The sequence below is a fragment of the Canis aureus genome, chromosome 9 (genome assembly GCF_053574225.1).
Source record: "Canis aureus isolate CA01 chromosome 9, VMU_Caureus_v.1.0, whole genome shotgun sequence".
In the NCBI taxonomy this organism is placed as follows: Eukaryota; Metazoa; Chordata; class Mammalia; order Carnivora; family Canidae; genus Canis; species Canis aureus.
This window is the reverse complement of record NC_135619.1, coordinates 46635627-46649313: the sequence shown is the minus strand read 5'-3', so window position 1 is coordinate 46649313 and position 13687 is coordinate 46635627. Positions and strand designations below refer to the sequence as shown.

At 52.7% G+C, this 13687-nt stretch overlaps 1 protein-coding gene across 1 annotated transcript in view; it reads right to left on the bottom strand.

Annotated features, from left to right (window-relative positions):
• The window catches only part of PLEKHD1 (pleckstrin homology and coiled-coil domain containing D1), a 28663-nt gene that overhangs the window by 10299 nt on the left and 4677 nt on the right, over positions 1 to 13687 (bottom strand). The window contains exons 2-6 of the mRNA XM_077909762.1: positions 7087 to 7180; positions 6653 to 6742; positions 6347 to 6423; positions 5386 to 5477; positions 4280 to 4332 (exon numbers count right to left, since the gene is read on the bottom strand). Coding sequence (XP_077765888.1) covers positions 4280 to 4332; positions 5386 to 5477; positions 6347 to 6423; positions 6653 to 6742; positions 7087 to 7180 — 406 coding nt within the window. The remainder of the gene's footprint in view (positions 1 to 4279; positions 4333 to 5385; positions 5478 to 6346; positions 6424 to 6652; positions 6743 to 7086; positions 7181 to 13687) is intronic.

Here is a 13687-nt window from a genome sequence, read left to right as displayed (position 1 = left end):
AGATGAGAAAAGCAGAGGTACATAAAAGTCAAGTAACTTGTTCAAAGTCACGCATCTCTTCGTCCCTTTCCCCACACTACAGCCAGTCAATGTTGAAGGAAGGACTGAAATGTGGGCAGTAGGGTAGAGCAAGATGGAACTGTCCATACACTGCTGGTGAGAGTGAAAACTGGTACAAACTTTCTAGAAAGCAATTTGTCAATATGCATCAGGAGTCTTAAAAGTTCTTGCCCAGACTCAGTGATTTCACCCGTTGGAATCTCTCCTCAATGACTAGACAGTAGACCAAGATTTATGTGCACAGAAATGTTCACTGTAGCATAATTTATAATAGTGAAAACAGGCTAGATGTCCAAAAACAGAAGAATGGTTAAAGGGAACATCACATAGGATGAATCAGTACGTGGTCATTAAAACTGATGTTTGCAAGGAATGCAAAATGACATTAAAAATTGCTAAAGGTATAGTGGTCATGAAGGTATAATGAAAAAGTGGGCCATAAAACTGAATATCTGCTATGATCCTATTACATTGAAAAAATATATAAGAATAATAAGAATTATATATACGTTAATATGTATATGATGATATACATATTTTTAAAATATTTTATTTATTTTGAGAGAGAGAGTGTGTGCACACAGGCAGGGGGAGGGCAGAGTAGAGGGAGAGAATGAATCTCAACTAGTCTCCATGCTAAGTGCAGAGCCCGACATGGGGCTCGATCTCATGACTCTGAGATCATGACCTGGGCTGAAACCACGAGTTGGACGCTTAACTAACAAAGCCACCCAGGTGCCTCTAGAATAATGTATATTTTTTTTAAAGACTGGAGAAAAATAATAAAATGTTGGCAGCAGTTGTCTGTCAACTGTGGGATTGAGGACAAAGTTTGTTCTACAAAGAGTATCATTTCTACTGTTAATAAAAAGACTATATATTAATAAGGACAAAGAAAGAGAATCTTCTTTCTGGTTGCTCACTTCTTTTCCTTTCATTTCACCTGTGTGACTCTTAAACTGATGTCCAGGTGTAGCCTGAGACCAATGACAGCAGAATGTATCAACCTGGAACAGCTAGAACCTTCTGTTCCTGTAGGCAAGATGATCTGAGCGTTTGTAGCAACCCTGCCACATAGGTTGAGGTCAGCCGAGATCTGCTGCAGCTAAAGCCTCTGTCCACCACCTAGTGTGCGTTCTTCTGATTCCTGGGCCTGGTTAAGTTGTAGGAGTACAAGGTTAGAAAGAAGTCACATGAAGGCAAATTCTAGCTCAATAAAAGGAAGAGATTTCAAACCACAGAGAAATAAGGCCAAGAATAGCTCCAGAGGTTGTGAGCTGCCCATCATAGGATCAGGATATCATCCATCAGGGAGGTGAGCAAAGAGCCTCATCTTGAAGTGGGAGGTTCTTTCCAACACCCAGAGTCTGTGTTCTAACCAGAAGCAGCCTGGGTGGCCAGATGCCTGCCTACTGGGCCCTGGACATTTCTAATTTCCCAGGCCAATGCTGAGCTCTCAGAGTTGGAGAGCCAGAAAAGGAAAGGTAGGCAGGCTGCCCTCCTCAGGGGATGAGAGAGATGAGATCACAGGGAGCCAGGGACATTTGAGGAACCTGTGCCCAAAGAAGGGCATGGCTTTCTGGCCACAGGGCATTCTCTGCTCACGTGTCAAGAGTCCCAGGCCCTCTCTTCCACGTGGAGGATGTTGTGGCCACACCACCACACAGCTCACATCGGCGTGGGCCTTGTCCATCCACAAAGCACTCTGTTGCCTTCTATGTCATTGGGCCTCACAGCAACCCGAGAGCTAGGTGGGCATAGCCATTAACTCTTACCAGAGCATCACAGATAGAGAAACTGAGGCCCGGAGAGGTTAACTTGCCCAAGGCCACACAAACTTCAACCTCAGTCTCCTAGTTCCAGACCCTGAGTCTGCCTTTAGGCCAGGCTGCCCCTTAAAAACCAGAGAATCTTCATCATATCACTAGGCTCTCCTGCCCGATGCTTCCCTAAGTGGCCCAAGGCACGCCCAGACAACCTGTGCCTTGCAGTGAAGATGGGAGAGGCAGGGGACAGGTAGACCAATGGCACGGATGAGCAAGTTAGGGCAGGCCTGAATCTATTCCTGCTCCAGAGCGCAGCTGACAGGGGCATCCGAACCTGGCCACAGAGGCATCCGAACCTGGCCACAGAGCTTTCCCTCGCGCCTGCCCACAGCAGCCTTCACCGTGGGAATCAGCTGGGCCCATGCGCGTCTCATCCACATCCTGAAACACACAATCAGCGAGTTTACAGCTGACAGGCCTTGCTCCTCCGACGTGCTATGGCTTTAAGTGAGGCCTGTGAGCGGTGGGTCTCCGCTGTCCTCATTCTCTGGCTAAAGACCTAGATAGAGTGTCTAAATTTTCCTCCGGCTGACTGCTGCCCCAGATTTAGCCTCTCTGATGGATAAGGCTGTCTCTCTCCCTGCTGCTGGCCGTGTCCGTCACTCCATCCCTTCCTCTGGCTTCCTCAATTATCTGCCTTTAGGTTGCTGACCACGCACTGAAAGTCTCACTTCTCAAAATGACAGAACTATGTGAAGTAAACGCCGAGGCACTCAGGCAGGACCTGGATGACAGTATGGAGACAAGGAGGCCCAAACACCGCTGGGTGGGAGAAGGCTCAGCGCTGTCATGAAGCCAATCCTCAAATCCATGCAATCCTAATACAAATCCTCAATGGCTTTTGGGTTTGTTTTTTTTGTTTGTTTGGTTTGGTTTGGTTTTTCCTATTGTTGTTAATGGACAAAATGAATAAGTGGGCAAGAATATCAGATAAGATTTTGGAAGAAGAAAAATGAGGATAAATTGTCCTACTGGATGAAAATCAAGATGGGAAATTACAAGAATTGGAAATGTTCATTCATGGAGTCATCCTACATTTATCAAGCACTCATCCTAGGCCATGTGCTGTGCTGGGCCACCCATGTTTGGGGTGCTATAGGGACATGATGCTTCTTGACCAGAGGACCTGTCTCAGAGCCCAGTGAGGGGTGGTTGGGAAAGGTGGTTAGCAAGAGAAAAGTCACAGAGGTGGGCTTTGAGCCAAGGCTGATGGGCCCAGCCCTATAAGGACAAGGAAAAGCAACTGGGCAAAGAGAAATGGACTGAATCAGGTTCTCCTGTGGGCAAACCACTTTGCAGCTTCAGATCTCAGGCAGCTCACGTGCAGGATGGGCCCATAATTAATAGTAACCTGATCATGATGCTAACAAACATTCAGCACATCCTATGTGCCAAGCACTTTATTTTTTAAGATCTTATTTATTTCAGAGAGAGCAAGTGCATGAGCAGGGGGGAGGGACAGAGGTAGAGTGAAAAGCAGACTCCCCGCTGAGCAGGGAGCATGATGTGGGGCTCTATCCCAGGACCCCAGGATCATGACCTGAGCTGAAGGCAGATTCTTAACTAACCGATCCACCCAGGCATCCCTGCCAAGTACATTATATGTAACATCTCACTTAATCTTCACAGCATCCTATTAAGATGGGTTCCATTATCTCTATTTTTCATGTAGGAATATTGATGTTCAGAGAGTTTAGGTAACTTGTCCAAGGTTACACAGCTAGAAGTGGTGAAGGTCAAACACAAACATAGGCAGCTTGGCTCCAAGTCTCTGTACTGCTATCACTACCTGACTCTGCCCTTCAGGGGTGCTGATGTCCCTTCAGGACAGGCAAGGACCAATGTCACACAGAGATTCCAAATGAGGCAGACCTCAGTGGCTCACTATCCTCAAATGAAGCAAGAGTCTCCTTTTCCCTACAGGCTGCCCCAGGCTAATGCTTGGCCTTTTTGGAACTTACATTGTGTCACTTAGAGGATGAAGGAACCCCTGTAAGCATCCAACCCACTCACCCCAATGGTGCAGAAGCCCCTCTCTAGGTAACAGAAGATCACCAGTGACAAGCAGCTCATTACCTACTGATGTATACAATTTGGGGATGGCTTTCTCTAGAACATGGTTACCTATACTTTTTACTTGCATCCCTGGGGATTGGCAAGAAGAAATCCACTTCTGACAAGAAGCCAGAACAAGTCCTAAGCACTGTCACCTCGTGGCTTCGCCTGTCTGACGCCACCTGTGTGATTTTTCAGTGAGTTCTCTGGGTGTCTTGCTCCCCTACATGCTTCTTGAATGCCAGAAACACAGGTCAGTACACCTTGGCTGTTAAGGGGCACCCCCAAGTGGGAGACGGGGAACCGGCAGCAGTTCCTAGTACCCTCCGTGTGCCTACCTCTCTCTGCTCCCTCTGAAGACAGAGTTCTTCGGTTTCCTCCATCAGTTTGTCTGCAAAGCAAGCATGACCCTCACAGAGAGTTCACTCCAGCGCTGGCCTGGAGGGGGCCAGTGCCTTCCAGTGACCTCCCTCACCCCCAGGATCGCCCAGGAAAACGGTCAGCCTTGCCATGCCCAGGCTGCTGGAGGGCAGAGCCAGCTCCAGGGGATAGAAGCTGCTGCACTGGCCTCAGCTGCTACCCTTTCTGGTCACTGTCCCTGCTTTGTGTGCTCACAGGACAAGGATGGCCTCATCTTCAGAAGTTCAGGGGGTGTCTGCAGCCCCCTAGAAGTGCTCTTCTTTGTGCTGCCCCCCAGACCACCTCCCCTCTGCACTAGTGTCTGGCGGGTAGGGGAGGGTAGGTCCTGGGGGAGGCAGGGGGAGGCAGGGGTGTCTGCCCCAGGCAAAGGGGAATCAGTACTGAGGCCCCAAGTGTCTAAGAAAGGGGCAGGGGAGAGGATCCCAGGCAAAGCATCAAACCCCCAGTCTTCACCTTCTTCTTTCCCAAACAGAGCATGCTTGCCAGCCAGTTAGGTGCACAGAGCCTGGAACCCTGTGGTCAGGTTTAAAGTGGGCTGGCAGGTGGGAGTTATTAGGGGCAGATCCAGAAACCTGGGGACCCCAGGCAGGATAACATCAACTCCATTTATGGGGCCCCTCCTGTGTGCCTGATGCAAGTGCTGACAGCCATGTTCTCGTTTCCCCTGACCACCCCGCCCCCACCACCTCTAAGAGCGAGGGACTATTCTTGTCTACATTTTAAAGATGAGGACATTGAGGCTTACAGAGGCTACACTGCCACAGCTAACAGACAACTGGCACAGCTGGTCCAGAGCCCAAGCTCCTGGCCACCAGGTTCTCCTGCCTCCTGTCACGCCAGCCAAAAGGACACAGGTTACACGGTGAAAGCCTCTAGGCTCTGGGCTGGCCCGTGGCTCCCCGTAGCCTGCTAAGCCCTGCCCCAGATTCCCCTTCCTGGGTCCTCCACCAAGCCCCGGCTATCCCCCTCGTCCCTGAAGAGCTGCCTAGGGAGCCTCAGCTTCCAGTCCTTCCCTCTAGCCAACCTAAATACTCCTGCTTCTCCTTGGCCAACTGCAGCCCCTGAGCCTCCAGGCTTTTGATCATGGCTTCTCCCAGCTGGGCATTCTTCCAAGTCCTGGGGAGGGAGGGCAGATGGGACAGAGGAGAGAAGAAGAGACACAAAATCGTTACAACAGAAGGCTAGAGAAGGAGACTGGGCATGGTTTGTACCCGCCCATCCTGTCTCCTCCAGAATCCCAGCCCCATTCACTCCTGGCACCCGTGGCTCTGGGCATGCCACCAGCATCGATCAGTTACAGTCCCTGGGGGCTGGCCGAGGCTGCAAAGTGGGCCACCGTGGGCCAGGCCAGCAGCACTTTCAGAGCAGGGAAGAGATTGCTTCCTGGGCTGCTCTCTCCACCATCGCATGCCACTACCTGGCACAAGGCCTGGCATGGGGCACACTCAGGGTTATTTGCTGGACTAAAAGCATGCCCCAGCTCGAATAGGCAGGTGCCAGGACAGGGGTCTACATGCAAATGAACCGTGTTGGGCTGGAGGTTTCTATGATCTGGACTCCGATTCACAAAGCACTAGGTCCAGTCTGTGCTAAGATTCACGGTGGGCCTGGGGAGGTGAGACGGGTGTCAGGAGGCAGCCAAATCCTCCTAGTGATGCTGGATGCTCCCAAGAATTGGAGACAAGTGGTGTCCACCTGTGACTCCAGACAGGCAAAGCTCACTGTGCTCAAAGCCCACTCAGCAGACCCCTCACAGATGCTCTAACCCTGACCTGTCCTTTCTTCCCCAAACTAACCAACTTCCCCAAACTAACCAACAAACCAACTGTTTGCAAGGAGGCCCAGACAGTTTTTCACCCCACTCTACTCTTTGCAGGGGTCCTCAGTGCCCCCCAGGATCCCAGCGGAGAGGCAAGGAGATCAGGGTAAACCCAGCCCATAACCGTTCCCTTTCTGGACCTGCTCCCCTGCCTATGAGCACTTACACCTTCCCGGACTCCTGTAGCATCTCCAGCCACTGGGTCTGCTCAAACTCGGACTCAGCAGCCAGCAAGATGTTCCCCTGCCAGGAAGAGGAGCCACAGGTATACCTGAGAGGAGGCCACTGCCAGGATGTCAGAGGCTGCCCACAGGGCTCCACAGGCCCTGCTCTGCCCCTCCATCATACACCCCTAGGACACTGACACCCTCCCAGAGCAGGCCACTGGAGGGGTTCCCCCAGGAGATCTGGAGGTCCCCAGAGAAGCTGGTCTGTCCTGCTGAGTCCAGGCTGAGGGGAGAGCTTTACTCACATGGAAGTCCTGGTGGGAGATTTTCATGGCATAGGGCATGCTGGGTTCTTCCTTGGCCTCCACCAGGCAGCCTCCCAGGGGGATGACACCCTGGGAAAGAACCAGAACAGGGAACCCCCACCCGCCCATGTCACTCAAGCCCTCTTGGAGCCCTCAGCCAAAGCCAGGTCCTACCAAGGGCCCTAGGCTGGGAGCCAGACCAGAACTAACTCTCAGAAGGAAGAGAAAGGGTGGGGGTGGGCTCTGGGGCACAGGAGGGTTGGGGGGGGCAGCCCAGGAGAGGGAGGGAGTCTTGGGCCCCAAGAAGGATTTGTTCTCCAGACTCTGCTAGACTACAGTGAGAAAAGAGCCGGTCTTCTGCCCTCATGGGATGCCCTCCCCCCATTGCCTCTCGGGGCCCCTCCCCACTGTGGCCCTGTGGGGGGGTGCCTCACCTTAGGATGTATATTGAAGTATTTATTGGTTTCAAAGTTCTTTTTTTCACTCTCAGAGTAGTAAAGAAGAAAGCTCTCTTTGATGATGAAGAACCTAGAGTGGGTGGTGGGGAAGAAGGGGCAACCAGGAGGGAAGGGGTGAGGTTTCTTGGGGCAGTAAGAAGGCCTTGGAGGTACTGCACGCACATGGAGAGCCTCTGGGGGCACCAGCTCCGACTCACCCTCACTGACTCATTTTCCCCATCTGGGCAAAGGCTTCAGCTGGCCAGCTGCCCAGCACCATAGGCAGCCTGGCCCTTGCACGGGTGAGCCCCTGACGTGGGGAGCCCACAGCTGGCCTCCAGGTCTGGCCACCTCCATCCCGCCCCACTAGCACCTTTGGCACAGGGGGGCTCCTATAGTCCTTCCTCTCTGCTATCTTCAACCCCTTGAGTCATTATTTCCAGTCCCTTAGGGTCTACCGCAGGAGAAGGGGGAGGAGGGAAAGAAGAAAACTTTCCCACCATCTCTGCCTTTCAGCCTCTCTGCTCTAGGAGAACACAGAGCCTGATGAGGCCTCCCTCCTCACTAAGACATTGTACAAGATTCCAAGATGGGTCCTCTGACAAGTAATCATGAAACCGGCCATTGAACGGAACGTGGGTACCAGGCTGGCCGGGCCAGGCCTGCCGTCTACATGAGACCCTCGCATCCTCTTCTGTCTGAGTGCTCCATGGCCTCCTTTGGGACTCATGTCTAACTTAGGGTTTCTGGGACCTTGGTGCTTTCTGATTGTCATAGAGGCAACTGCCTGAGGCCAACATGTGGAGCACTTAGACCCACCCTATGGACTCTCTAGGACTAATGACTGGAGCTGACCACAATAAGACACCAAGTACCCTCTGAGACAAGATCCAAACAGGCCTCAAAGCCCCGAGGCTCAGGGACATCCAGAGTGGCTGGCTTCTTGCTCTCAGGGCCCCTGGGAATGTCACTGGCATGGTGGCAGGATCAGAGGAGCTAGAAGCAGAGGGTGCTGGAGCCAGCTCAGATAGGCTGAGGACAGCTGGCCCTGTGACTCTCCCCCTGCCCCCCACCCCGCCCCTGCTCTGCATTCAGTAAGATGGTGTGGGTACTGGGTATTAGTCACAGTGGGAGCACTTACACCATGAAAACCATCAAATGCTACAAACGGGGCGCCACCCAGTGCCCCCAACCCCCCCCACCTCCCACCACTGAGAGAGCCCCTTGTTAGCCATTTACCAGCACACTACTCGTTGGAAATCTCCTGTTGTGAAGGGTCAAAAAAATTGCCGGGGGCATCACAAAGTCAGTGAGTCTCTGAAGGGCCACCAGCCATGTGATCTTTCCTGAGGCCACAGCTGCTGGGGGAGTGTCCCCGGAACTGCCCACAGCTGCCACCTCACCTCCTCCAGGAAAGAAACTCAGCTTTGTCCTAGGGTGTGAGCCTCACGCCAACCCTTGTTGTTTATTTGCAGCGACCCCCTTGTTCCCGCCAGATGCCGAATGGAGCTGCAGACATCCCGCTGATGCCCTCCTCCCCCCAGGCCTCTCTGCCCCTGCTGGAGAAAGGACACATAAACGCCACCCTCTGCCGAGGTGCAGGGACCCCCAGCACCTCCCCCCCACCTGTCCTCAGCTTTCCTGCGGCTTCTGCCCTGCAGCCCCTCTGTTCTGGGCCCACACTGAGCTCACCACCACCCACATCACTACATTTTGCACCATCCTATAAAGGGGATTGTGCCAAACTTCCTAGAAAGCCCTCCTTGCTGCTTTTCATCTGGCTGAGCCCTTCCTTGGTGACCAGCCCAGCCCGCAGAGCCATCTGAGGCTCCTCCTGCATTTGCTGACTGGGCTGTGCACTTGGCACTTAGCCCCAATATACCCATGTGTTCATCTTGTCCTGAGGGGATGCTGGGCTCCTGGGGGGCAGGCCTGTGCCCCTCTGATCCATAGGCCAAGGGAGATGCCCCTTGTCTGTTTCAAAGAAACTCCACACAGAGTTAAGAACACAGGTTTTGGCATCAGACAGACCTACTATTTCCCAGCTGGGGGACCTTAGGCAAGTAAGCTCACCTCGCTGAGCGTCAGTTTATTTACCTGTAGAATGGAGATGATAACACCCACCTCAGAACAGTTTACCAGTTAAGAGGCTATTTACCCCGTCTCTGGTATTCTGTTACGGGAGCCTAACAAAGACAAATCCCCTCTTGCCTTCCTGGCACTTCTGAAGTTCCCTCTGCACTGAGGGTAAAGCGTTGTGCCAGGGACTCGGTTGGGAAGGAGGGGTAACAGGCGGACAATCACTGGACCCACGGGCAGGGAGACAACGGGGGCTCTGGAGTCAGACAATCCCCATCCCTCACACCATGGTCTCAGGCAAGCTCCCAGCCTTGCTGAGCCTCCCTTTCAAAGCTTCTGTATGAAACAAGGGGTCAGGATTCATTGCTGAGCTCCTATCGTGTGCCAGGCACTGTTCTCGGTGCCAGAGATAGAACTATGGGCAAGGGAGACACAAATTCCTGTCCCCAGAGAGCTGACACTTGAGAGTGAGTATATGTAGTGGGGAGGCAGACAGTAAATAAATAAGAGAGAGAGTCCATGTACCAGTGCTAATAAATGCCATGGAGGAAAATAAGGCAGGATAAGTAATGGGGTGAGAGGTGGGTGGAGGAGGTTATAATATTAAACACAGTGGTCAGGGAAAGCCTGATAATGAAGGTGACATTTGAGAAGAATAGATGCTCCAGGTAGAGGAGCCACTGGTGCAAAGGCCCTGGGACAGTAGTGCGCTGGGCTCTGGGAGGAGCTGTGAGGCTTATAGCACACCTATGGCCAGGCGGAAAGCAGCAGGACCAGATCACGGTAGCGATGGGCCCACACATCGTGTGTGCCCTTCCCAGCCTAGTTCCAGCTATGCTCAGCTTGGTTTGGGTGGGAGTGAGGGTCAAGGGAGAGCAGCTGGCATGAACCTGGGGGAGCAGAGTGGCTCCCCAGCTGGCAGGGAGGAATATCACCCAACAAAGGGCACATTTGGAAAGCACGCCTCCAGGTCCCGTAGAGTCACCGTGACTCAGAAACCTGTCTCAGCGACAGCCTGCTACCCCAGCTGGTGATGCTCCCTCTCAGTGGGTGAGGGCCCAGGACCTGACTGCCCCTGCACAGAAGGACACTTCTTCCTGTCCCTTTGCTCCCAGATACTCTCATTCAGACTGCTAGCCAGGGGCCATCTCCTGTTGTGCCCTGCGGAGTTGGTGCTCGGCCAGGGCTGGAGGCACTCCCCACATGTGCTGGCTCTCTGCTAAGTGTTTTACACGTACCCAAGTATTTGATCGATGCCACAATCCTGGAAGGAAGGGCTTTTGTGCCCATTTTACAGATGAGGAAACTGAGGCCGAGAGGGGGCATAGTTACATGTGCAAGGTCACACAGCTAGGGCAGAGGTGGGGCTGCGATGGCACCCTGCAGACCACAGTCCTTGCTCCCATTTTCCACACCGCACCACATGTGGGGCCGCTTCCGTTCATGCCAGCACCGAGGCAGGAAACCCCTGGGCCAGAGGCAGGAGGTACCGAGGCTGGGGCAGCCAGGGGTCAGAGCCCTGCCACTTACCAGCTGTATGGCCAGGGCAAGTTATCTGATCTCTCCAGGCCTCAGGTCCAAGTGTGATTGAGGACAAACATAGCAGCTAGATCTCTTAGTGTTGTTGGGATCAGTAAACGAGTTTGTTCCCATAAAGACAGCATATTGTGACACATGGTAAATCAATAAACATTTACTTTTATTACTGCTGTTATGGTGCATTATGATTAGGTTCAGGGTCTCTGCAGCCCTGCCCTGGCCTCGGTTCCCATTAGCTCTCCCGTGGCTCCTTCTGGCAGCAGCCCAGCTAGCCAGCACCCTGTCCTCCAAGTACCAGGCACTTCCCTGCATCTGCAGCTCCCTCCTGTCTGCAGCCCACCCTTCAATCCAGGGCCAACTTCAGGCCTGGGCAGAGCTTTGTCTGTAACCCTAGGCCTCCTCCACCCCTAGCAGCCCCACTAAGCAAGACAGGGTACAGCCTAGATCCTGTGAGTGAGGGGAGAGCTCCCTCACTAACCCTAACCCTCCCCTCTCCAGCCCTAAAGAATGGTATTTGCATGTCCAGTCGCCCAGTCGAAGGAGTAGGAGCATTTGTAAGACACTCACTTTGGTGTTCCATTGGCATTCTCTTTTTAAATCTCTCACAGCGACTCTAAGAGATGGAGGTATTTGTGTTTCTGGATCCTGGTGAGATTCCTGACTGCTGTGTTCTTTGATGCCTGGTCCCCCTCATCACTATGCCTGACCCTCCTGGTCACTCATGACCTGCAACTGCTGTTTGCCATCCTAGAACTCATCTCTGTAGAGTGGCAGCGAGCTCCCAGTCAGCTCAGGTCAGGGAGCATTAATGAATCCCCCGGGGACCGAGGCCAAGTCCTAAGCTGGGCTGGGGCTTGACGATTCCCTGCCTTCGAGGAGCTTACAGTCAAATGCAGGGGAGCCAGTGTAGAAATAAATAATTCAAAAAACAGCTAATGTTTATTGAGCTTCTCCTTCTGTGCCAGGCACTGTTCTGGTAACATCATTATGTGTGTTAACTCATTCGCTCCTCACATGAGCTAGGGGAGGTAACTGGAGCACAGAGAAGTTAAGTAATATGCCCTAGATCACACAGCAGGTAAGTGGGGGAACAGGGATGATTATAAAGCAATGGCGTGCACTGCATTGCACCAACATTGCAAAGCACCAGCATACCCCTCCTCACTGTGAAGCACCAGAGTACACTGACACTGTCAAGCACGCAGATACACGCTGACATTGCAAGTTTGTATGAGGCACAAGAAGAGCGCAGACCAGGGAGGAATGATGGTTTAGGTGTGAGCCAAGGGAATGCTCCGGGAGGGGGTGACAACTGAGCAGAGTTTTGAAGAGTGAATAGGAATACCTCAAGAATCTGGGAGGAAGCCAAAGGGGGAGATGCATTCCAGACAGAAGGAACAGCATATGGAAAGAATCGTGTGTTCAAGGTTCTCAAAACATGTCTGGTATTACTGGCAGATAGGCACAAAAAGGGTAGGCTGCGGTGTGGGGGAGGGGCAGTGAGGGGTGAATGAAGGTCAAGGAGAGATGCAGGGACCAGAGCAGGGTGGGGCTGCTTCTTGCTAATGAGGGTAACTGCCAGCTTAGGTGACAGGGTGGACGCAGGTGCCATCCAACACAAGCGAGGAAACTTGGGGAGGATTTCCTAAGCCTGGTCTCCACCTTTTACTCCCCTCCTCGGCACTCTGAATGCAACAAGGGCTCAGCCAGAGCCTGATGGTCAACACTGGCCTCATGATCAATCCAGCTGGAGGTGAGAGGACATGCTGCTTAGACCCACAGATGCCTTCAAAGTTGGGCAGGTCCTGTTTAAGAGAGGGATCTACTCTGCTGCGCTCCTTACTCTTTAGAGAGGCAATAGGCAAGTTTGGGAGTAGGGGTTGGAAAGGGCCTTGGAGCACAGAGCGAGAGAAAGTTGGAGTCAGGGGAAATCCCGTAGGGCCATGGGGAAGAGGGTTGATGGGAGAGTGCAGAGGAGAGAGGACCCATAGAAGATATGGGAGTCTGGGTCCTACAGCGTCAAGAGACAGTGGTGAACAATCCTATCTCTGGCAATGGCATGATGGGGTGTCTGGAAGGCTTGTGAAAACAAGGAGCCAGCACTCAATGAGACAGTGTTCACACTTCTGTGATTTAAATGCCTCTTCCGCCGTTTTCATTGCCAACTCTTCTCTTCTGCATAGCCTACTAGACTCACAGATCCCTTGTGTGAGAAGCAGATGTGCCCACGAGGCGGTGGGGAAGGGTAGGGAGATGGTGGGATGGGCTGAGTTCTTACCACAGGGACCACCCACGGTGGATAGCACGTCAATTCATAAACAAGGAAACAAGAGTTTAGAGCCTCTTGAGGATTAGCAGAAGCCTTGGTGCAGGTTTGGATATCCTTAGGATGCCGGGTGAGACCTTGGGCCAAAGTGAACTCACTCTCAAGAGGGCAGCGAGAGCCTAGTAGACATGTGAGCCACCCATGGGTGACATTTCACAGGAAGGTGGGTGGGTATCCAGCCTGGCTGCCCCTTCTTCCCCAGGTACAGCCTTGCCGAATAGGACCAGCACCCCGTCTCCCTTATCCCTGAGCCTCTCAGGCACTGAGAACAGGTGTGTGAGGTTTGGAGCCAGGTAAATCCTAGAGCTGGGGAGGGACAACTTAGCAGAAGTGTCCTTTTCAGAAGTGATAGAGGAAGATAGAAATGACAGCCCCGAGCATGTGTCCCTTTTCGTTCATGCTGCATGACCTGGTAAGCTCAGGGAATGCTCATGCTGACCTTTGCCACTTGTGTGACATTAGCTCTGAAGTGGTAGGACAGTAGGAATCATACCTGTGAAGGACACGAGTGATGACAAGTTAGAATTGATGCAGACATCATCAAGTCCAAGGGAGTTTTTAAAACTGTTAGTGCAGGGCAGCCCAGGTGGCTCAGCGGTTTAGTGCCGCCTTCAGCCCAGGGCGTGATCCTGGAGTCTCAGGATCAAGTCCCAC